The 22,747-nt window shown below is 49.7% G+C and overlaps 1 protein-coding gene across 1 annotated transcript in view; it reads left to right on the forward strand.

Annotated features, from left to right (window-relative positions):
- The window catches only part of LOC144579688 (maestro heat-like repeat family member 5), a 55,663-nt gene that overhangs the window by 7,347 nt on the left and 25,569 nt on the right, over positions 1 to 22,747 (forward strand). The window contains 9 exon segments of the mRNA XM_078352475.1: positions 387 to 497; positions 6,371 to 6,570; positions 10,186 to 10,252; positions 10,255 to 10,274; positions 11,505 to 11,609; positions 13,122 to 13,257; positions 13,545 to 13,711; positions 17,220 to 17,366; positions 18,187 to 18,341. Coding sequence (XP_078208601.1) covers positions 387 to 497; positions 6,371 to 6,570; positions 10,186 to 10,252; positions 10,255 to 10,274; positions 11,505 to 11,609; positions 13,122 to 13,257; positions 13,545 to 13,711; positions 17,220 to 17,366; positions 18,187 to 18,341 — 1,108 coding nt within the window.

Consider the following 22,747-nt stretch of genomic DNA (forward strand, 5'->3'; position numbering starts at 1 on the left):
AGATCTCTCCCCAAAGCAGCGTCTCCCTCTGAGATGGGTTCCAACGTTCCCAAAAAGCTCTCCACTCTCAGAATGCCTCCCTCCCAAAGCCTTATTTTCCCACTCTTGAGGGGCCATGCTTGGCGATGCCCCTCCATTTACCATGAGTGAGCCCAAGGCCCAGAGAGGAAGCCCCCCACCTGAGGCCACACAGTAAGGGCAGCAGGGCCACAAGCCCAGCCCAGCTCTCTGAACCCAGAGCCAACCCGGCTCACATCCCTCCAGCTCCCATGCCCTACCCACAGAGCCAGGGTGGGCAGAGGCCGGCAGTGTCAGCCCAGGCCAGCACTAATGCTTGGAGGTGACAGTGTCAGACAGGTCCCTATGACCCTTCCCTCCCCCTACAGAGGAGCTCTTCAGCCGGGAAGACAAGGCCTGCTGGGAAGAGCAACGGAGCCACATAGAAAAGGGGCCTAGCTCCCAGCCACCTGGCCTTCCACGGGGCCACCAGGGGAGAGGTGGCAGGATGGGTGCCTGGAGAGGAAGGGAAGGTGGAAGGAAGGAGAGAAGCAGAGGGGAGGGAGGAAGATGGGGGAGCAAGAGGGAGCAAGGAGGGAGGGAGGAAGGTTCCCCACTCTGTAGATGAGCACACAAGTCTGGGAAAGGGAGAGGACCAGTCACAGAGCTGGTCACTGAGGCATCAGGATTCATACCTTGGCCAGAGCTGTGGCCACGGAAAGAAGGAAGCAGGCAGGTGGACGGAGGGTGCCCCAGCCAAGAACCGGGCTGTGCAGGCCCTTCTCTGAACACACCCAAGTGAGTGAGGGGCTGCCATGGCTGAGAGAAGGGACACGACACCCCTGCCGCCTGGGTCCAATTCAACCAGTCCAAATTCAACCAGTCACCACTCTGTGACCCGGGGGACCCACTTCACCTCTCGGCACCTTAGTCTCCTCATCTGTCAAATGGGAATCCAAGCACTTCACTCAGAGGGTGGTTGTGACAAGTACAGGAAGTAATCCATGTAGTGTCGGGCACCGTGCCGGCGACACAGGAAACCCTGGCTGATGGCATAATTGTCCTTTGGTGAGAGCTGTAGTGGTAGTGACAGGAGCAGCGGTGGCAGCGGAGAACGTCGTATCGGAACGGCATCCAGTAGAAACAGCACCACAGCAATACAAGCAACTCAGAACAAGAAGACAAAATTCACCGAGCACAGAGAAGACTTGAACACAACGTTAACCAATTCATCTAATAAAGTGCAAATAAAATATTTGCCAGGGTGTGGTTGGGGGAAGCGGAGATGGTTCACGGCTGCAGAAAGTAGGAAGAATGAGCAAGATGTACGTTGGCTAGCACAGCAGGGTGACCATAGTCCATTGTTTAATTTCAGATTTTAAAATCGCTAAAAGAGGCTTGGTGTGGTGGCTCATTCCTGCAATTCCAGCACTTTGGGGGGCCGAGATGAGCAGATCACTTGAGGTTAGGAGTTCGAGACCAGCCTGGCCCATATGGTGAAGCCCCGCCTTTACTAAAAATTCAAAAATTAGCCCAGCGTTGTGCCGTGCACCTGTAATCCCAGCTACTCGGGAAGCTGATGTGGGAGAATCCCTTGAAATCGGGAAGCGGAGGTTGCAGTGAGCCAAGATTGCACCACTGAACTCCAGCCTGGGCATCAGAGTGAAACTCCATCTCAAAATAAATAAAATAACTGAAAGAGGGCTGGGCATGGTGGCTCACCCCTATAATCCCAGCACTTTGGAAGGCCAAGGCAGGCGGATCACCTGAGGTCAGGAGTTCGAGGCCAGCTGGCCCAACATGGCGAAACCCTGTCTTTACTAAAAAATAAGAAAATCAGCTGGGTGTGGTGGCACGCACCTGTAGGCCCAGCTACTCGGAAGCTGAGGCAGAGAATTGCTTGAACCTAGGAAGTGGAGGTAGCAGTGAACCAAGATCATGCCATTACACTCCAGCCTGGGCAACAGAGTGAGACTCCATCTTAAAAAATAAGAAAATTAAAAAATAACGAAAAGAGTATAATTGGATTGTAACACAAAGGATAAATGCTTGAGGTGACGGATACCTCATTTACCCTTATGTGATTATTACACATTGCACACCTGTAGCAGAATATCCCATATACCTCATAAATGTATATATGTGCTATATACCCACCAAAATTTAAAATATTAAATTTTAAAAATTCACCAAGATAGACCATATGCCAGGCCATATATCAGGTTTCAACAAATTTTAAATGGCAGAAATCAAACAGAGTATATTCTCTAACTAAAACACAAATTAGAGTTCAATATAAAATATATCTGGAGAAACTTCAAATCCTTGGAAATTAAACAAAACATTTCTAAATAAGAAGAAGAAATCGCAAGGAAAATTAGAAAATATTTTGAACTGAATGATAATGAAACACGACATATGAAATCTGTGGGATGCAATAAAAAGCAATACTTAGAAGGAAATTTATATTTAATGTCTATATTAGAAAAGAGGAAAGATACAAAATCAATTATCTAAGCCTCCATTTTAAGAAGTTAGCCAAAAAATGAGAAAAGAATCGACTCAGAGTAAGTAGAAGGAAGGAATAACACAAACTAGAGCAGAAATCAAAGAAACAAAAAGGGACAAAAACAGAAATGACTAAAACAAAAAGATCAATACATTGAGCCAGATGCGGTGGCTTCTGCCTGTAATCCCAGCTACTCTGGAAGCTGAGGCAGATGAATTGCTTGAGGCCAGGGGTTCAAGACCAACCCGAGCAATGTAGTAAGATCCTGTCTCTAAAAAAACATATTGGGGTTGAATATGAGATTTAAAAAATAAAATTTCTAAAACTTAGCCAGGCATAGCAGCTTATACCTGTAGTCCAGCTACTCATAAGGCTAAGGCAGAAGGATTGCTTAAGCCCAGGATTTGAAGCTGCAGTGAGCTAGGATCAAACCACTGCACTCCAGCCTGGGCAGCAGAGCAAGACCAATCTCTATAATAAACAGATAGATAGACAGATAGATAGATAGACCTGTCACTAGACTGATCAAGAAGCGAGAAAACACAAAATACCAATTTCAGAAAGGAATAAGGGACGACACTACAAATCCTTTGGACGTTAGAAAATTATAATGAATATTCAATAAATTAGATAATTTAGATGGAATATACAAATTCTCTAAAAACCACATATTACCAAACTGATATAAGAAGAAACAAAAAATGAATAGTCCTGTATATATTAAAAAATGTAAATCATAATTTAAAACATTCTCACTTAGAAAACTTCAAGCCCAGACATTTCTCTGTGAATTCTATCAAAAAGTTAAAAAAAGAAGTAATATTGATTCTACACAAATTTCTTCAAGAAAATAGAGAGGAAGGAATAATTTCCTAAATCATTTTATAAGGGCAACACAACCAAAGACATTACCAAAAGAAAGAAAACTAAGGACCAATGTATTTTATGAAAATAGACTCAAAAATCTTAACAAAATATTAGCAAATTGAATAAAAGGATAATACACCATGATTAAGGAGGGTTTATCCCAGGGACACAAGGTGAATTTAACATTTGAAAAACAGTAAGTGCAATTCAACACATTAACAGAATAAAGCAGAAAAAGTTCTATCATATTTATAAAAAATAATGTGGAAAAGGCATCTGACAGAACCCAACACCTTATCACGATAAAAGCTCTCAACAAACCAGGTGCAGAAGGAAAGTGCCTCAGTGTGAAGTGGACGTCTAGAGCTAGAGTTAACACACTTAATAATCAAAGACCAAACACTTTCCCACTAAGATCAGGAATGAGGCAAAGGTGTCCTTTCTCTCCACTTCCAGTCAACATTGCACTGAAGTTGCCAGCCAATGCAGTAAGGTAAGAAAAAGGAGAAGGGCAGGAGGCTGAGGCAGGAGAATTGCCTGAACCCAGGAGGCAGAGGTTGCGGTGAGCCGAGATCGCCTGGTAACAAGAGCAAAACTCCGTCTCCAAAAAAAAAAAAAAGAAGAAGGGAAAAAAGACATAGAGATTGCAATTGAAAAAGTAAAACTATCTCTTGTGTAGACAGTGTGACTATGTTCTTAGAAAGTCTTACAGAATCATATTTAAAATACTAGAACTGATAATTACTAAGAATTGGATCGAGCAAGATCTCAGGATACAAGTTCAATATACAAAAATCAATTGAACTTTTATATACTGGTGACAAACAATTAGAAAATACACTTTTTCTTAAAAATGACATTTTCGGCAGCATTAAAGATACAAAAAAAGATAAATGCAACAAAATATATGCAATATTTTTAAAAGCACTGCAAAGAGAAATGAAAACAACCCTTAAAAATGGAGAGAGATGGTGTTTGTAAACAAAACGATTCGATAACTATGTCAATTCTCCCAAAATTGATTCATATACTGAATGTGACACCAATCAATCTCAGAAAACTGTATTGTAGGATTAAATATAAGCTATGGAATACATTTTTATAAAGAAATTCTGAAGAACCTAGCATAGCTAAAACAATTATGAAAAAGAAAAAAGTTGCAAGAAATCCACTACTTGATTTCAAGATTTACTGCAGGGCTGCAGCAAACAAGACATGAGGCCCTGGCAGGGGTTAAACGAATAAATCAATTGAACAGGATAGAAAATCCAACATGGAACTACATGTAAACAGTTGATTGATCTTTTTCAAAAAGGTATCAAAGCAGCTCAATGGGGAAACATTGAACAGATAGTTCTGAAACCATTTCACATACGTAAGAAAATAAATGAACTTTAGTGCCTAGTTCAAACCATTCCCAAATGTTAATTAGAGATGGAGCCAAGATCTAAAAGGTAAAATTGAAAACTGTCTAGAAAGAAACATGGGAGAAAATCTTGCCAGCCTTAAGGTAGATAGATATTTCTTAGGGCTCAGGAAGTAATCATCATAAAGAAAAAAAATATGCTAGAGTTTATCAAAATTAAAATGTCTCATCAACTGATATCACTAAGAAAACAAAAAGGAAAGCCACAGACATGGAGAAAATACTCAATTTATGTATCTGACAAGAGACTGTATCCAGAATAAATACAGAACTTCTACAACTCAGTGAGCAAGAGACAAACAGATCAGTGTTTAAATGAGCAAAATAGCCGCAAAGCACTTCAGGAAGGAAGACAGCTGAATGGCCAATAAGCAAGTGAAAAAACGATCAGCATCGTTAATCCTCAGGGAAGCCCCAGTTAGAACCAAAAGAAGGCTGGGCACAGTGGCTCATGCCTATAATCCAGCACTTTGGGAGGCCGAGGCAGGTGGATCATGAGGTCAAGAGATGGAGACCATCCTGGTCAACATGGTGAAACCCCATCTCTACTAAAAATACAAAAATTAGCTGGGCATTGTGGCGCATGCCTATAATTCCAGCTACTCAGGAGGCTGAGGCAGGAGAATTGCCTGAACCCAGGAGGCGGAGGTTGCGGTGAGCCGAGATCGCGCCATTGCACTCCAGCCTGGGTAACAAGAGCAAAACTCCGTCTCAAAAAAAAAAAAAAAAAAAAAAAAACCACACAAGAAACCGCCTCTGTGTCTCCCCCAAGGGCACACAGGTGAAAAAAAGGACCACGGCAGACATTGGCAAGGACGTGGGGTGCGTAGAACGTTGAAGGTGGGATGGGAAATGGCACAGCCTCTTTGGAAAACTGACATTTTCTTCTGAAGTTAACATACGACTCAGCAATCCCACTTTTCAGTATTTTACTCAAGAGATGTGAAAACACACATACACAAAATTACTTCTACAAAAATGGTCATAGCAGGCTAATTCATTCTAGCCTTGAACTAGAAACAACCCAGACAGGCAGAATATTGCACAGCCCCACGAAAAGATCTAAAGTCAATCATCTAAGTGTCCATCTCAGGAAACCAGAGAAGGTTCAGGTTAAACCTGAACCAAGCAAAGGAAATGAAATCACAAAAGTTGAAATAGTAAAAGAGGAATGAACTTTCAGTACACGCAACGACATGGGTGAATCCCGGAAACCTTGTGCTGAGTGAAAAAGTACCAGACACAGAAGATCACAGACGGCATGCTTCCAATGACATGCTTCCACACAGACGGCATGCTTCCAATTACATGCTTCCACACAGACGGCATGCTTCCACACATTACATGCTTCCACACAGACGGCATGCTTCCACACATTACATGCTTCCACACAGACGGCATGCTTCCACACATTACATGCTTCCACACAGACGGCATGCTTCCACACATTACATGCTTCCACACAGACGGCATGCTTCCACACATTACATGCTTCCACACAGACGGCATGCTTCCACACATTACATGCTTCCACACAGACGGCATGCTTACAATTACATGCTTCCACACAGACGGCATGCTTCCAATGACATGCTTCCACACAGACGGCATGCTTCCAATGACCTGCTTCCACACAGACGGCATGCTTCCAATGACCTGCTTCCACACAGACGGCATGCTTCCAATTACCTGCTTCCACACAGACGGCATGCTTCCAATGACATGCTTCCACACAGACAGCATGCTTCCAATTACATGCTTCCAGCGTCATGTGAGTCTAGAAAAGGCAAAACTAATCTGCGGTGAAATCAGAACCATTCTGTAGTGATGGAGCTTAACCAGGAAGGGGCAAGAGAGATTTTTGGGGTGGTGGCAAAAGCTCCCTATCCTGAGAGGATGTGAATTACATGAGCCCTGTTGGAAATAGATGTTCAGTGTCGCAAAGAAAAATTAGCACTGAGACAAAGGATCTTTCAGCAACGCAGTTTTTATTTTACGTCCTGGACTGCAGGAAGGGTACCTTTGCTAGCCATCTTGCCACAAGAGTACAAGGAACAAAGGAAAACACACAAATGTATACCTTACACATTTGGAATTGTTCTTACTGCTGTGTCTGATCTCCATTGGCTGGAGCCAGATCTCACAATTTAAACTAAAACCCAACTGATTAACAACTTAAAACTTTTTTTTTCTCTCGAGACGGAGTTTCGCTCTTGTTACCCAGGCTGGAGTGCAATGGCGCGATCTTGGCTCACTGCAACCTCCGCCTCCTGGGTTCAGGCAATTCTCCTGCCTCAGCCTCCTGAGTAGCTGGGATTACAGGCATGCGCCACCATGCCCAGCTACTTTTTTGTATTTTCAGTAGAGACGGGGTTTCACCATGTTGATGAGGATGGTCTCGATCTCTTGACCTCATGATCCACCCGCCTCAGCCTCCCAAAGGGCTGGGATTACAGACTTGAGCCACCGCACCCAGCTCAACTTAAAACTTTTCTAAACAGGTAAAAGCTGGAGAGCTGGGACATGCCTGTAATCATGTCCAGCACAGATATCCTGGTTAAAGCACAAGGACACAGAAAGTACTATGTGCCTGTAAGCACGGCATGTTTAACAGCTACATAGGATAGGGCTTAACAAAGAGTTATTAGCACACTTATTCTGTAACAAGAAAGGAAATGTTAAAAAGGAACTATTCTACTTCCCACCAGCTCTACAGCAAAGATCTGTGCACTTCATTGTGAGTTAAAATACCTTGAGTTATTTTAATACTTAAAACTTTAAAAATGAAAAGTTTTGGGAAGGGATGTGCTTCAAAAATCAGAATATTTTATATTTTTTAAAAGTAATACGATATACACACTGCATATTCCAAGAACACCCTTAGCAGGTCTGGGCAGATGCAGAATGAAATAGATTAGCATCCCTGCTACAGAAGCAGACAAACAGTCACACCAGGTCCCACAAATTGCATCACGTCAGTGTGGCCCAGTGTCTGCTATCCAGTGAGGTTGCTGCAAAGCTGTGGGTGAAAAAATGTTTAATTTTCTGAGTTCGGGAATTTGAATTTTAGGCAAGGAACTCTAGTGCTGTTATATGCAACAGTGAACAAAGACAGTGAACGTTTGGGGGAGGGGACCTTCTGGGGGACCTGGAGGCTTTCTGGGGGTTGGGGTTTCATGGAGATTCTGCTGAGACCTGTCTTATGGGTGAGAGAGCCCCTCCAGGTCCTGCTGTACCCCAGTGTTTTACAAATGGCCAGGAGGAGGTACACCTTGGGCAGACCTTGGTGGGGAGGAGGCATTTCCATTCCAGGGACCAGGGGATCAACCCCAAGGAGGGTGGAAACAGTCCCACCTATGTCTTCTGCAGCACCAGATGCTCCTCCTGCTCCCGGCATCATGAATTCAGTTTTCCTTTAGGACAGACTTCTAGAAATGGAGTTGCTTGGGAAAACTGTATATCTTAAGCTTTGATATCGATATTGCCTTTTAATTGAGATTGACAGAATCTTCCAAAACTGCAGATCCATTCACTCTCCCACCACAGGACACCTGCTTGCTGATAGTCGGTGTTCGACTTTTTGCCAGTCTTAGTCAAAGCATTGCATTAGTTTTCATTCCGTGAGTATTAGCGAGGTTGCATGCACAGTATCTTCTGTGCACATCTCCTGATCATTTTACCATGTCTCGTTTGTCGCCTTCTTATTGATTTATAAAGTGGGGGTTGTTGATCTCGGGTGTTAACCCTTGGCAATAGACAGCAACAAAACTCAAAACAAAACTTCACCTCATCTTTCAACTTGATTGACAGCAATTTTGCTGAACAAGCTTTTTAAAATGTTTATCTTCACGTTTGTCAATCCTGCCTCTGACCCTCCCTCCCTCCCTGCCGACCTTGAGAGCCAGCGAGAAGTTCGGGCTGTCCAGCTCTGCAGGCCTGGCCATCATGCTACGTGGCAGGGTCAGGTCTGAGTTTTCACCGAGCTCCCCAGTAGCCTAAGGGAAGCAGAGAAGAAGAGAGATGAGCTCCCCAATCTTCTAGGGGTCCCTGCAAAACCTGGAGTGAGTCTTCTTCCCTGCAGGGTGGGCCCACTCTCACCACACAGCTACTAAGTGGTGGTGCTGTGCCCAGGGTGTGCCCAGCCCACTCTGCCACCCCAGGAGGCTGGAGGAAGGAGCTCCAGGATTGCTCTCCTGGCCTGGCCAGTGCCCACTCCTTCCTGGGTCCTGTTTAGTAGAAGCCGTCCCTGCAGGGAGATGCCAGCCATTGCTCATGGTCACCAGCTGGTACATGTGTGGCTCCTGGACACAGTCACCACACCTGACCTCCTAAGGTTGAGCGGTCCTCAGCCTGTGGCCAGAGCTGGAGTTAACAGAGCCCCTGCTGGGTGCCAGGCCCTAGCTCCTTTATCTCACCTTCCCCACACCAGCCCAGGGTAAAGAAATGCTCCAAGAAATGAGGCTGTCTGGGGGAAGAGGCAGGGTTTGAACCCTGTCTGTGCCTCCCAAGGCTGAGTCCAGGCTGGAACTAGACAGGTAGACATTTAGGGTGTGGTGGTGAGAGAATGAGGGTACCCTGGGCCCAGGGCAACACAGCTCTCCAGAAGGGTGGCACCTGGCCACACCCCAATCCCACTGCAATTCAGAGTGACCCCGTTACCTGGTGACATGGTAACAATGAGGCTGGTTCACCCAGGAAGTGCCACCCGGGGTCTGGGGCTCTGGCACTGGGAGTACTGAGCTGGGGTTCCTGTTGACTCCCATGCCTGCCTCCGCCCTGGTAGGTGGGGCAGGATTCATGCCATTCTCAGGTGAGGAAAGTAAGCTCAGAGAGGTAAAGCAAGTTCCCCAAGGCACCTAGAGAGTGGCCAGAGCCCAAGGGCTCTGCTTCTGGTGGGGCCTTCAGGAGAGGGGAGCCGGAGGCATTTCTGTGGTGCCCACCCTCCCTGAGCCTGCCCAGCAAGCAAAGCAGTAAAGACTAGGGGCATGGCATGTAAGACCCAGAACTCAGCCCATGGCATCATTGGCAGGGCCTGGCAAAATTAAGATGCCAGCCCCTGCTTCAAACCTAAGAACCTCCAGAGCATTCACCCAGCACATGGCCCTTTCCAGCTCGGGACCCTGGGACCACTTGGGGCCCCTCCTGTGAAGCTCACCCTGCAAGGAACAAACTCCCCTGTGCCACTGACAAACCTGTGCCCTGGGTAATCACTGGAGGCCTCCCCAGCCGTCCCCACATCTGCCAAATGGGGGCCATGGCAGCCCCCTCACAGGCCCAGTGGTGAGCCCCAGTGATGAGCAGCCTGGCACATGCAGGAGGTGGGCCCCCCTCAAGCCCTGCGTTCACCTGGGCATGGTGCTGCCTGACCACCCTGGCCTCTATGCAGAGCCTGTATAACAGGACCACAGAGGCGCTGGACCTCATGCTGCAAAGCCTCATCATGGAGAACCCCACCAGCTGCATTTTCTGCTGTCGGTGAGGCTGTGGGGAGGCCAGGCAGCTGGGACCAAGGGGTCCTTGGCCTGTGGCCAGAGCCCAAAGGTGGGCTTCCCAGAGGAGGCAGGGCCGGACCTAGAGGCTTCAAGTGGTCCAGGAGTGAGGAGGGGTGAAGGCCCCCACTTAGGGATCATAATGGTTTTGGGAACTGGGGAGGAAGGGACAGCAGGTGGCCTGGTGGAAAGAGGGCTGATGGGCTGGGCACAGTGGCTCATTCTTGTAATCCCAGCACTTTGGGAAGCCAAGGAGATGGATCATCTGTGGTCAGGAGTTCAAGACCAGCCCGGCCAACATAGTGAAACCTTGTCTCTACTAAAAATACAAAAAAAAAAAAAAAATAGCCAGACGTAGTGGTGGACACCTGTAATCCCGGCTACCTGGGAGGCTGAGGCAGGAGAACTGCTTGAACCCGGGGGCTGGAAGTTGCAGTGAGCCAAGATCATGCCACTTCACTCCAGCCTGGGTGAAAGAGCAAAACTCTGTCTCAACAAAAAAGAGAGAGAAGGAAGGAAGGAAGGAAGGGAGAGGAAGGGAGGGAGGGAAAAATGGAGGGAGGAAGGAAGGAAGGGAAGGAAAGGTCCAGGCCTCCCCTCCTGGAGACTTCCCCTGCAGTGTCCCCTGAAGGGTCTCCAAACCCTCTGCCCCTACTCGCACCTGCACTCCCTGCCTTGTCAGGAGGGAGACCAGTGAGGGGGCAGGCGGAGGTCCAGGGAGGGGCGGCTAGCTCTGGCTCAGAGGTCAAGGCTTCTCGCAGCCCTGGATGAGGACTAAGGCAGTCACGGGCAGAGAAGGGAAGGGCAGGGCCCAGCAGGCAGAGAGCACACAGGGCAAAGGTGAGCAGTGCAGAGGAGCCTAGCGGGTCCTGGGGTAGTCACAGATATGTTTCTGGGACACCAGTGGTCACAGAATCTCCAAATACCGGGTACCTTCATCCTACTTCAGAGTCACTAATTATACATCTCATCATTTATCACCTCAATAAAGAGCTCAGATTTGGCCTAAAACTATTGAACATACCTGTTTCGAGATGCCTTTGTAAGCCTCTGAAACCCAGAGGCAGGGCGTTGCCTTGGATGGATGGAGCCTTGCGGAGGGGTGGAGCTGGGGTGGGCGGGCCTGGGCCCAGTGGGCGGCACCTGGGCACGTGGTGGGCGGGGCCTGGGCCAGCGGCCCCACAGAACTCTCTCCCTGACCCTGCCCACCCCGCAGCACCTGTACATCTGGCTGGCGTCGGAGAAGGCGCAGGAGCGGCAGCAGGCTGTGCACAGCTGCATGATCCTCCTCAAATTCCTGAACCATGGTGACTACTTGGATGTGAGTACGAGGCTGGCACGTCCCACACCCCGCACCCGCTCTGCCGCTGGGCCTCCTGCCCTGGATCACTGGGGCCCAGCCAGAGCCGCTGTCCTCCCAGATCCCTCCAGGGTTCGTAGGGTTCAAGGCCCTCTGAACACCTGCCTCCAGGACAGGCTGGATCCTTGAGTCCCCTGCACCCCGGCCAGGCTCTATATTGACAGGCGACCGAGGCAATCTCCCTCCTTGCAAGTGAGGGAACAGGTGGGCAGGGGCAGGACCTGCCCGAGGCCTCACAGCTGGGATCTGAAGGCAGGTCACGCTGACCTCTGACCCCTGACCCCTGACCCCTGACCCTGGAGCTAGCCACCTGTCCATGCACCTGAGGCTTTGTACAGGTGTTTCTGTTTCACAAGCCCCAGCTTCTCATCTGTAAAGTGGTTGGAAATGGCCCCTCCCTAGAGGCATATGGTGGGGCTCGGATGAGGTGGAGGCTGTGAGAAGGCTGGTAAACTGTGCGGCCCTTCAAGAGAATAGGGTTCCTGCTGCATGGAGTGGCCACCCCACCCCCCCCCCACCAGTGCAGCCCTCATCATCACATGGCTCACAGCCCCCACAGTAGTCACATGGCTACTGCCCCTGGGTTGCATCAACACGTGGTCAGAGAGTGCGCTTGGTGACTATCCACCCAAACTGCATTAACTCCCTAGGCAGACTGGGGGATGCAGAACTGAGTTCTTTGCCCTGGTGCCTGGAGGCTGCCTGGCCTAAGCAGGTCAGGAGGCAGAAGTGCTGGAGGGAGACGGGCTGTTCTGCCAAGGGAAAGACTCTGCACTCCTAGGAGGAGGAGGGCAATTAAAGTGGCTTCAATTTACTCAAAATCCATTTCAACATCGCAGGACTGGACCAGAGTAGGGCAGGAAAGGTACTCACCTTGCACACGAAATTTACCATGGCAACAAAAATTCTGTCATCAAGAGCATTCACATTTTCATGTGATGTTTTTAAAGATCAGTTTGCCAAGCTATGGCCCATGGGCTGACCACCTGCTTTGGTAAATAAAGTCTTATTAAACCAGGACCAGGATGAGGATGGGACAGGCAAGGTGACAGGCAAGGGCAGGGTCAGATCCTGACGTCACTGGTCTTAGTAAACCAGGACCAGGATGAGGGTGGGACAGGCGAGGTGACAGGCAAGGGCAGGGTCAGATCCTGACTTCACTGGTCTTAGTACACCAGGACCAGGATGAGGGTAGGACAGGCGAGGTGACAGGCAAGGGCAGGGTCAGATCCTGATTTCACTGACAGTTTTGAGATTTTGTTCATCATGGAGTTTTTTGCATTTATTCTGATTTTTCTAAATGTTGCATTGAAATATTATTTCTCTTGATTACTGAATGTCTTGCCCAGTCCCCAGGCCTGGCCCTGCCACACCACTGGAGGGGTCATCTCTGACGTAGGCTGTGCTGGGTGACTACATGGCAGAGCTCTGCAGGGAGACTCTGCATCAGTGATTCCCTTTCCTTCAACACAGCCAAAGGAGAACTTCAAACGAATTGGGCAACTGGTGGGCATACCAGGGATGCTGTGCCAGGACCCAGACAGGGTCGCCCAGTGCTACAGCCTGGAAGGGGCAAGCTGTCTCTACCAGCTCTTGATATGCCACAAAGGTGAGCTCTGTGGCATACCAACCTCTGCCCCAACTGCAACCTCTGGCAGACCCATACCCACACCCCTGACCTCAACCTTGCCCCAGATTTGCTCCAAAACCCAACTCTGATCTGAACCCTAACCCTGTAATGGCCTCACCCTAACCCCCACCACTCTGACCCCAGTCCCGAAACTGGGCACAGGCCTGACCCTGATTACAAATTACCCTACCCTAACCCTGCCCTGTCCCAAACTAGACCATAAGCCCACCTTTGCCCTGCCCTTACCCCACTCTGCCCCTGGCCAGCTGGAGAAGGCTTGCAGGCAGAATTGCAGGCCCCCAAGGAGCTCTCCCAGGCCCATTCGGATGAAGCCCCACTCTGGAGCAGTGGAGATCAGAAGGCCACTCCCCTGGACCCCCAGGAGATGGCGAAGAACCACTTCTCCCAGCTTGGCAGCTCCCAAATCATCAAGGTCAAAGCCTTAGAGTGGAGGGCAGGGCAGGGGCATGACCAGAGAATGCCACATATGGGGGAGTGGTGGGTAAAAGCACTCTTTCTCTCCCGTGTTGTTGAGATGGAGCCAGGAGGGTTCAAGGGGCCAGCACACATTAGATGCCTACTTATTACCTATACCAGGGGCTTCACAGACATTACATCCCTTCCACAAATTTTATAAACCACATTGAAGCAAACAGTGAAGAAATGGTGGCACATGGCTGGTCAGCGCCCCAGTGAAATCTGACCCAGCCCTAGCTACTCCAGAACCTGTGCTCTTGGCATCTGTTGCAAACCACTGTTGTGCTGAGGCCAGTTAGAAGTTCCGTATGGAAAACCTAAAGCCCTAGGGCCAACTCACTGTGTCCAGAAGGGAGAATGCCTCACTTGGCTGCAGCTGACCCTAAAGAACCTGCCCTGGAGGCAGAGGCAGGGCTGGCAAAGAAGAGTTTCATGGGCAGCCAGCTTGGTGGGGTCAGCAGTGAAGGGCCCCCAACCACCCAGGCCCCCAGGCAGGCTGCAAGACTAGGACCACCATGTCCAGGACTTGGGAAGGGATGGCTGCTTCACCCCATGTGGTGCCTGCACACAGACCATGGGCATCCTGCTCTGGCTCTCCCCAGACAGACAGGAGAAGAAGGGAGAGGACGGGAGGGTCTGCTAATCATAAAACCATCATAGAACCACAGGGATGAGAAGGTTTCAGCTGGAGAACAGACACTCTGGGTCTCAGTTCTGGTCCCAAGTTTGTCCCTGACTCCTCATGTGGTTTTGGATACATGACACCTTTATCACCACCCCCACTGTCATCATCACCACCATCACCACCACCAGCACCAGCATCACCACCACCACCACCACCACCATCACCACCACCACCACCCACCAGCATCACCACCACCATCACCATCATCACCACCACCACCATCATCACCACCACCATCACCACCATCATCACCACCACCATCACCACCACCATCACCACCACCACCACCCACCAGCATCACCACCACCATCACCATCATCACCACCACCACCATCATCACTACCACCCTCATCATCACCACCACCAGCATCACCATCACCATCGTCACCACCACCATCACCATCATCACCAGCATCATCACTACCACCATCACCATCATCACCACCACCATCATCACCACCACTACCACCACCAGCATCACCATCACCACCACAACCATCATTACCACCACCAGCATCACCATCACCACCACCACCATCATCACCACCACCACCAGCATCACCATCACCATCACTACCACCATCACCATCATCACTCACCACCACCAGCATCACCACCATCACCACCACCATCTCCACCATCACAATCATCACCACCATAATCACTGTCACCACCACCATCACAATCACCATAACCATCATCACCATCACCATCCTCACCAACACTATCACTGCCACCATCACCATCCCCATAATCATCACCACCCTCATCACCAGCATTATAATCACTGTCACTATCACCACCACTAACATCACCACAACCACCATCACCACCAGCACCGCATCAACATGCCTACAACCACGTCAGCATCTGCATGTCTGTGACCTGCACCACCATCATCACCGCCACCACCACTTCTACCATCACTGCCACCTCCATCTCACATTTATTCCTGCCCTTGACTGAACTAAGATGCCTCCAGTGTATTTGCCAATCCTGAGATTGTAGTATTCTGAGAATCTAACCACCATTCCAAGTTGGATTTCTTCACAAACATTCTAAATGCTAACTTTAACCAAAAGGTTAACATTCTAGCAAATGATTTTAATCATCTAACAAATATTCTACCCAGACGTATAATAACATAATATTCTTTTAAAAAGTTCTTACCATAAATCTTCCACTAAAATTATTTTAATATTCTAACCATCACGCTAATACTCTAACATTCTCACAAACACTGTATCGACATTTTAGAATTAAAAGATTCTAATAAATATTCTAACGTCCGCTGGGCATGGTGGCCCACACCTATAATCCCAGCACTTTGGGAGGCTGAGGCAGGTGGATTACCTGAGGTCGGAAGTTTGAGACCAGCGTGACAAACTTGTAGAAACCCCGTCTCTACTAAAAACACAAAATTAGCTGGGTGTGGTGGCTCATGCCTATAATCCCAGCTAATTGGGAGACTGAGGCAAAAGAATCCCTTGAACCCAGGAGGCAGAGGTTGTTGTGAGCTGAGATCATGCCATTGCCCTCCAGCCCGGGCAACAAGAGCAACACTTCATCTCAAAAAAAAAATTCTAACATCCAGCATTAACACTTATTTTTATGTTCTAATATACTTAGAAACAACCTAACAGACTTGCAAGCACTCCAACAAATATCCTAACATGCAGGCCGCATCGCCGTCCTGACGTCCTTGCAAATGCCCCGATTTTCTATCAGACTGCCCTCCTATCACTCCTTCACCAGCTTCTAACTTCCTTTGGTTGAATGCTGTGCGTCCCCACTCTGCAGAGATCCCTCTGTGAGAATGGGCTTGTTCTATCTCTGTGCTACCCAAGGTAGCCACTGGCCACGGGGAGCCAGCGAGCACTTGAAATGTGGCTAGTACCGCTGTGGAACTGAATTTTTAATTTTACTTACATTGAAATGTAAATAGCTGTTTGTGGCTAGTAGCACTGCCCAAAGTCTTTCCAGAAAGTTCTACGTGTGCAGCAGTGACCAAGCCCCGGTCCCCCCTTCCAGGAGGCCATAGTCTAAGGTTATGAGGCGGGGGTCACACCTACCGTCGTGCATTTCTCAAGAGCCCTTTCCTTACCCCTGAGCTCACAGCTGCTTGTGGAGGTGAGACCCACCTTCCTGGACCTTTAGAGCCACTTCTGGGAGGAGATGGACACAGGGTGGCAGGGTCCTGGGACAATGCTGTCATAGGAACAGGAGCTGGGTCCCAACCACCCCCACCTCCACCTGCTCCAAGGCTGAGGGCAGCCCACGCACCCTTCTGGGCCTGGGACTTGGCACAGGTGACCTTGAAGCTCCTCCAATGTATTTGTGAGCCTGGAAGTTCACTTTCTCTTTGATAAATGCTCATAAGGAGGACTGGGCCCTGGCTGCAGGGAGGACCCCACGGGGCTGAGGCTGGCGGATGAGAAAGTCCTATGGGCAGAGCACAGCGAGGAGGTGGGGGGAGACTGGCCCAGCCACACAGTCCTGCAGCAGGCACGGGGTCTGAGTTTGGAAAAGAGCCCAGGCTGTGGTTGGCTCTGACAGATGTGGAAATTCACAAGTCTAGACTGCAAATCGCTGGCAGGTGCTTGGAACCCAGAAGAGAGGGGCTTAGGAGGCCAGATATGCTCAGAGACTTGGGAGAGCCTGGGACAAAGGAGAAGGAGTAAAAGCAGAAGTGGGGAGGCAGGTGCCCTGGCATGGGTGCCCTGGCACAGATGGCCCAAGGTGACAGCCTCTCTCCCTCTCCACCCCTGCTGTACGGGAGATCATGCAGCAGCTCACACTGGAGGAGCTGAATGACCTCACCTGGACAGCCATCGACGGCCTGGGCTCCACCAGCCCCTTCCGCACGCAGGCAGCCTCCGAGATGCTGCTTGCAGTCATCCAGCAGCACGGGGCCAAGCTGAAGACTGTGAGGGCACTGGAGCCAGGCCAGGAAGGGCCAGGGGGCAGAGGGTGGGCCCAGCGGTCAGCATCCGGGGCTCAGGTCCTTGGGCCTGATGGGGGAGACACAGATCCCATCCTGGGCAGCAACTAGTCTGAGGAATGAATGAATGAATGAATGAATGAATGAAAGGCCCAAGCAAGTCCCCTGGGTCCTGGGTGGTGACTTCAGGGTCTGAGTAGCTGCTGTGTGCCCTAATACGGGAATGGTGGGAAAGGATGGGAACAGCACAGACCAGCCCCCTGGGGAGCTGAGGTCTCAGGGAAGTCAGGGACACACAGGCAGATGTTGCCCAGACAGCATATGGGGATTTATTGGTGGGGGAGGGGCCATACAGGGGTGAGGGGTGCACCCCAGAGAGAGGGTGCCGAGTGCCAAGTCCTGCATGTGGGCGAGCTCAGGCAGGGAGACTGGCACTGGGCATTAGGGGTGAGCAGGTGAGACCCCAAGGAGAAGGCAGGGTGCCCTAGGCACAGGGCACTGCATGTGCAAAGTTTAGGAATGAGATGGGAGGTGGGGGGCCTGGACCTTCCAGTGCCTGCCTGGGCAGCGTGGCCAGCATACGAAGACCTCAAAGGCCATGCAGAACATGGTGGGACCTGTGCCCCCAGACTGGGACTTCTCTTTAGACCAAGCATCCAGGGCAGGGCTGTGCCCCCACTCACATGGCTCAGGACAGGGCTATATCTGAAGGGGCTCTGTGCTCATCAGGGCGAGACCTCCCTCTGCCTCCAGGCACCCAGGGCAGGGCTGTGCCTCACTGCCAGACCTCTCCCTCTCTGCACAGGTTGCCAGCATGGGCTGGGCCATCCGCCTCCACCTGTGCTCCCTCCGCATTCCCCAAACCAAGGAAAATGCCCTGCATGCCATCACCCTGCTAGCCCAGAGCCACACCCCCAAGCTGGTGGCCACCTTCCTGGACATCTCCATCCCCCTGAACAGGTACCTGCCCCTCTTCCCTCACTGCCCACCTCCTGGCATCCCCCAGGCAGGGTGCTGACCTCTGCCTCCTGTCCGCCCCTATCATGGCCCACACGGACCCCCATAGGGCTGGGTGTATGGAGGGAACCCATATCTGTTCATCATCGCACGCCTCCTGGGTGGGCACAGGGGAGGCACTGCCCACCATCTCCTGTCCCGGCTCCACATGAAACACCTGTCCCAGCCCAGCCACCCTGTCACCTGAGGAAGAGGTCACAGGACCCTGGGTGCTCCTGGCAAGACCCCAGCCCACACCAAAGCCCCACCACCCAGCAGCAAAGCCCTCTGTCTCTCCTCATCCACAGACACTCTCTTCTCCTTCCTGCTCTTCCAGAGTCCACCCCTACGTCCCCCAGAGGCCACCACAGCCCTCTCAGGTGGGGCTGGCTTTTCTCCCACAGCCTCCAGAGCCCTGGGCCTGGAGATGGGCTAGGGTCCTTGTCTGCTCATGGCCCTTCCTTTGCAAAATCCCAGCTCTGGACCCCAAGCCCTCAGTCCACACCCCCTGCTACCCACCTACCACGCACCTGCCCTGGACGGCCCCTCGCTGTGGTCAGGGACACCCCCTCGCTCACTCCCCCGACCTGACTCCTGGGGATTTCCCTGTCTGCCCCTCACTCTGACTTCTCCAGGCCCAGATCTCGTCTCTCCCAAGAACTTTGTCCTCCACCCCCCGCAGCCACCCACTCCCCCGGCCATCCCTTGGTGTGACCATCACCAGCTTCAGGCACTCCCATCTTTACAGCTCGCCCCCAGACCCAGTGAGCCTTGCCCCCCGGACCCACTGTGCACTGCCCTGCTCCCCTCTTGCTCCCGCTCACCTGTCCTCACTATCTCCCTCCTTTCGGCCTGGGCACACCTGGCAGGAAGACAGTGACTCCTACACACACACAGGTCCCTGGCCCCAGCTGCTGGCCTTGCTCCCATTTCACCGAACACTTTGAAGCCACCAGAGCAGGGCTGTCACAAGCTCCCAGAGCCCAAGAGTTGTTCCCAGGGAGGTCTCTAATTCCCATGTGGAAGCACACCTGTGGTTCTGTGGGTCACTTCTAGTTCCACTGCACTGTGGTCAGGGAATGTGGTCTGTCGTGATTTTAGCTGATGAAATTTACAAATCTTTTAAAGGCTTTTTGTGAATGTCCCACTGGCACTCAAGAAGGAGGTGTATTTTCTGCTGTCAGGGCGCAGAGTTTGAGATACCGGCCTGCCTTGGGACATTACAGGTTTGGTTCCAGAGCACAACAGAGCGAGTCACGTTTGCCTTTGTGTTTCCCAGTGTGATCTGTTCAGTGGGCAACAGCATTATATCTTTTTAAAGAACAATGTACCTACCTTAATTTAAAATTGCTTACGTTCTAAAAGATGCTAATGAGCACCTGAGCCTTCGGCAAGTTGCAATCTCCATCCTGGTGGGTGGTGGCTGTTGAAGGTTCAGGCATCTGGCAAGTTCTTAAAAGTCAGACAACAATGGAGTTTGTAGCATCAATGGACTCTTCCCTCCCCAAACGATTTCTCTGCAGCACGTGATGCTACTTGAGAGCATATTACCCACAGTAGAATTTCTTTCAAATTTGGAGTCAATTCTCTCAACCCCTGCCACTGCTTTATCAAATAAGTTCATGGAATATTCGAAATCCTTTGTTGTCATTTCACCAGCATCTTCACCAGGAGTAGCTTCCACCTGAGAAAACACTTTCTTTGCTCATCCGTGAGAAGCAGCTCCTCATCTGTTCAAGTTTGATCATGAGATTGCAGCAATTCAGTCACAGTTTCCGGCTCCACTTCTAATTCTAGTTCTGCTATTTCTACCACATCTGCAGTTACTTCCTCCACTGAAGTCCTGAGCCCCTCAAAGTCACCCGTGAGGGTTGGAATCAACTTCTTCCACACTCCTGTTCATGCTGCTATTTCGCCCTCCTCCCCATGAATCACGAATGTCATTAATGGCATCTAGCATGGTGAATCCTTTCCAGAAGGTTTTCAATGTACTTTGTGCCCAGATCCATCAGAGGAATCACTATCTATGGCAGCTACCCTCTTACAAAGTGTATTTCTTAAATAACAAGACCTCAAAGTCAAAATGACTGCTCGATCCATAGGCTCCAGAATGGTGCTTGTGTTCGCAGGCAGGGAAGCAACATCAATCACCTTGTACAGCTCCATCAGAGCTCTTGGGTGACAGACGCATTGTCAATACGCAGTCATATTTTGAAAGGAATCTTTAGTTCTGAGCAGTAGGTCTCATCAGTGGGCTTAAAATATTCAGTAAACCAAAGCTGTCATTCAGGCTTTGCCGTTCCACGTCCAGAGCACAGGCAGAGTGGATTTGGCATCATTCTTAAGGGCGCTAGGATTTTCCGAATGGGAAATGAGCATGGGCTTCAACTTAAAGTCGCCAGCTGCATTAGCCCCTAACATGAGGGAGTCCACTTGTCCTCCGAAGCTCTGAAGCCAGGCTTTCACTTTACCTCTCTAGCTGTGGAAGTCCTAGATGGCATCTTCCAACAGAAGGCGGTTTCTTCATTGAAAATGTGTTGTGCAGCCGCCTTCATCACTGATCTTAGCTAGATCTTCTGGAGAACTTGCTGCAGCTTTTCCACCAGCACTTCCTGCTTCATTTTGCACTTTTTTGCTATGGAGATGGCTTTTTTCCTTCAACCTCAGGTACCAGCTTCTGCTAGCGGCAGACTTTTCTTTTGCAGCTCCCTCGCCTCTCTCGGCCTTCGGAGGACGGAAGAGTTAGGGCTTCCCTGGATCGGGCTTTGGCTTATCAGAATGTTGTAGTTGGTTTGATCCTCTCTTCAAATCACGAAACTTTTTATCCATATCAGCAATAAGGCTGTGTCTCTTCCTTCATATTTGTGTGTTCAGTGGAGCAGCACTTTTCCCTTCCCTGAATCCTTGTTCCTGCACTCACAGCCTGGCTAACTGGCCCGAGAGTCCTTGTCTTTGGCCTGTCTCGGTTTTCAACACGCTTTCTTCACTGAGCTTCATCATTTCTAGCTTTCAATTTAAAGTGAGAGAAATGGGACACTTCCTCTCACTGGAACACTTATTAGCGGCCACGTTTTGTTATTAACCGACTTAACTTCAGTGTCGTTGTGCCTTGGAAAAGAGGGAGGCGCAAGGAGCAGTCAGAACACACAGCATCTGTGGATTCCATTTGGCTTCTTATATGGGCACAGCTCATGGTACCTTAACTACAATAGCAGCAGCAAAGATCACTGATCGCAGATCGCCATAGCAGATTAATGGTAATGATGTTTAATATGTTGTGAGAATTAGCAAAATATCACACAGAGATGTGAAGTGAGCACACGCGACTAGAAAAATGGCACCAACAGACTTGCTCAATGCTGGGTTGTCACAAACCCTCAACTTGTAAAAACTGCAATATCCGAAAAGTACACTAAAGTGAAGCCCTGAAAGAGGTGTCTCCATGTGCATAAGGTTGACCTTGATTGTGTTGTCAGGTTTTCCACATACTGAATTTCTGTCCTCCTGATTTGTGCTGGACTGAGTGCGTGTTAAAGTCTCACTAAAGAAATGACGGTGTGTCTCTGTACAATTTCAACCCCTGGAGTTTGACTTCATGAAGGTGGTGGCCATGTTATTGAACACACACATATTCATAAGTATTCTATCTTTATGAAGTGGGACTTTTGCATTGAGATGCCATTTTGTCATGCTTCATGCTTCGGGGACTGGAGTTCTACTTTATGTGTTCAGAAGCATTAGCCCTGCTTTTTATTGTGTCCATTTGCCCAGTGTGCATTTGTCTTCCTCCTTCTTTCAGCCTTTGGGAGTCCCTTTGTTTTAGGTCTCCATCTTACATACGACACAAGGTTTGTCCTGATTTGTGATCCAAATTGAAAATCCGTTGTAATAGGTGAGTGAAGCCTCTTGATGGACACGGTTATGTTTGGTCTGTCACAACATGTTGTAGTTGTGTGTATTTCATTACACGGGCTATGCTCCTTTTTCTACAAGATGTGCATTCTTCGCTCTTTAACTTCAAGTTTGTTTTAATCTAGGAGATGCATTTTTGTCCTAGTTTTTAATCTTTGTGCGCCTAATCTACGTTACTGCCCTTATTCCCCATTTTTATTATTCAGCCCTTTAATAGATGGACTCTCACTCCGTCACCCACCCAGGCTGGAGTGCAGTGGCACAATCTCAGGTAACTACAACCTCTGGTTCCTGGGTTGAAGCAATTCTCCTGCCTCAGCCTCCCAAATAGCTGGGACTACAGGTGTGCACCACCACAACCAGCTGATTTTTCTGTTTTTAGTAGAGACAGGGTTTTGCCATGTTGGCCAGGCTGGTCATGAACTCCTGACCTCAGGTGATCTGCCCACCTCAGCCTC

Source organism: Callithrix jacchus, chromosome 16 (assembly GCF_049354715.1).
Source record: "Callithrix jacchus isolate 240 chromosome 16, calJac240_pri, whole genome shotgun sequence".
NCBI classification, from domain to species: Eukaryota; Metazoa; Chordata; class Mammalia; order Primates; family Cebidae; genus Callithrix; species Callithrix jacchus.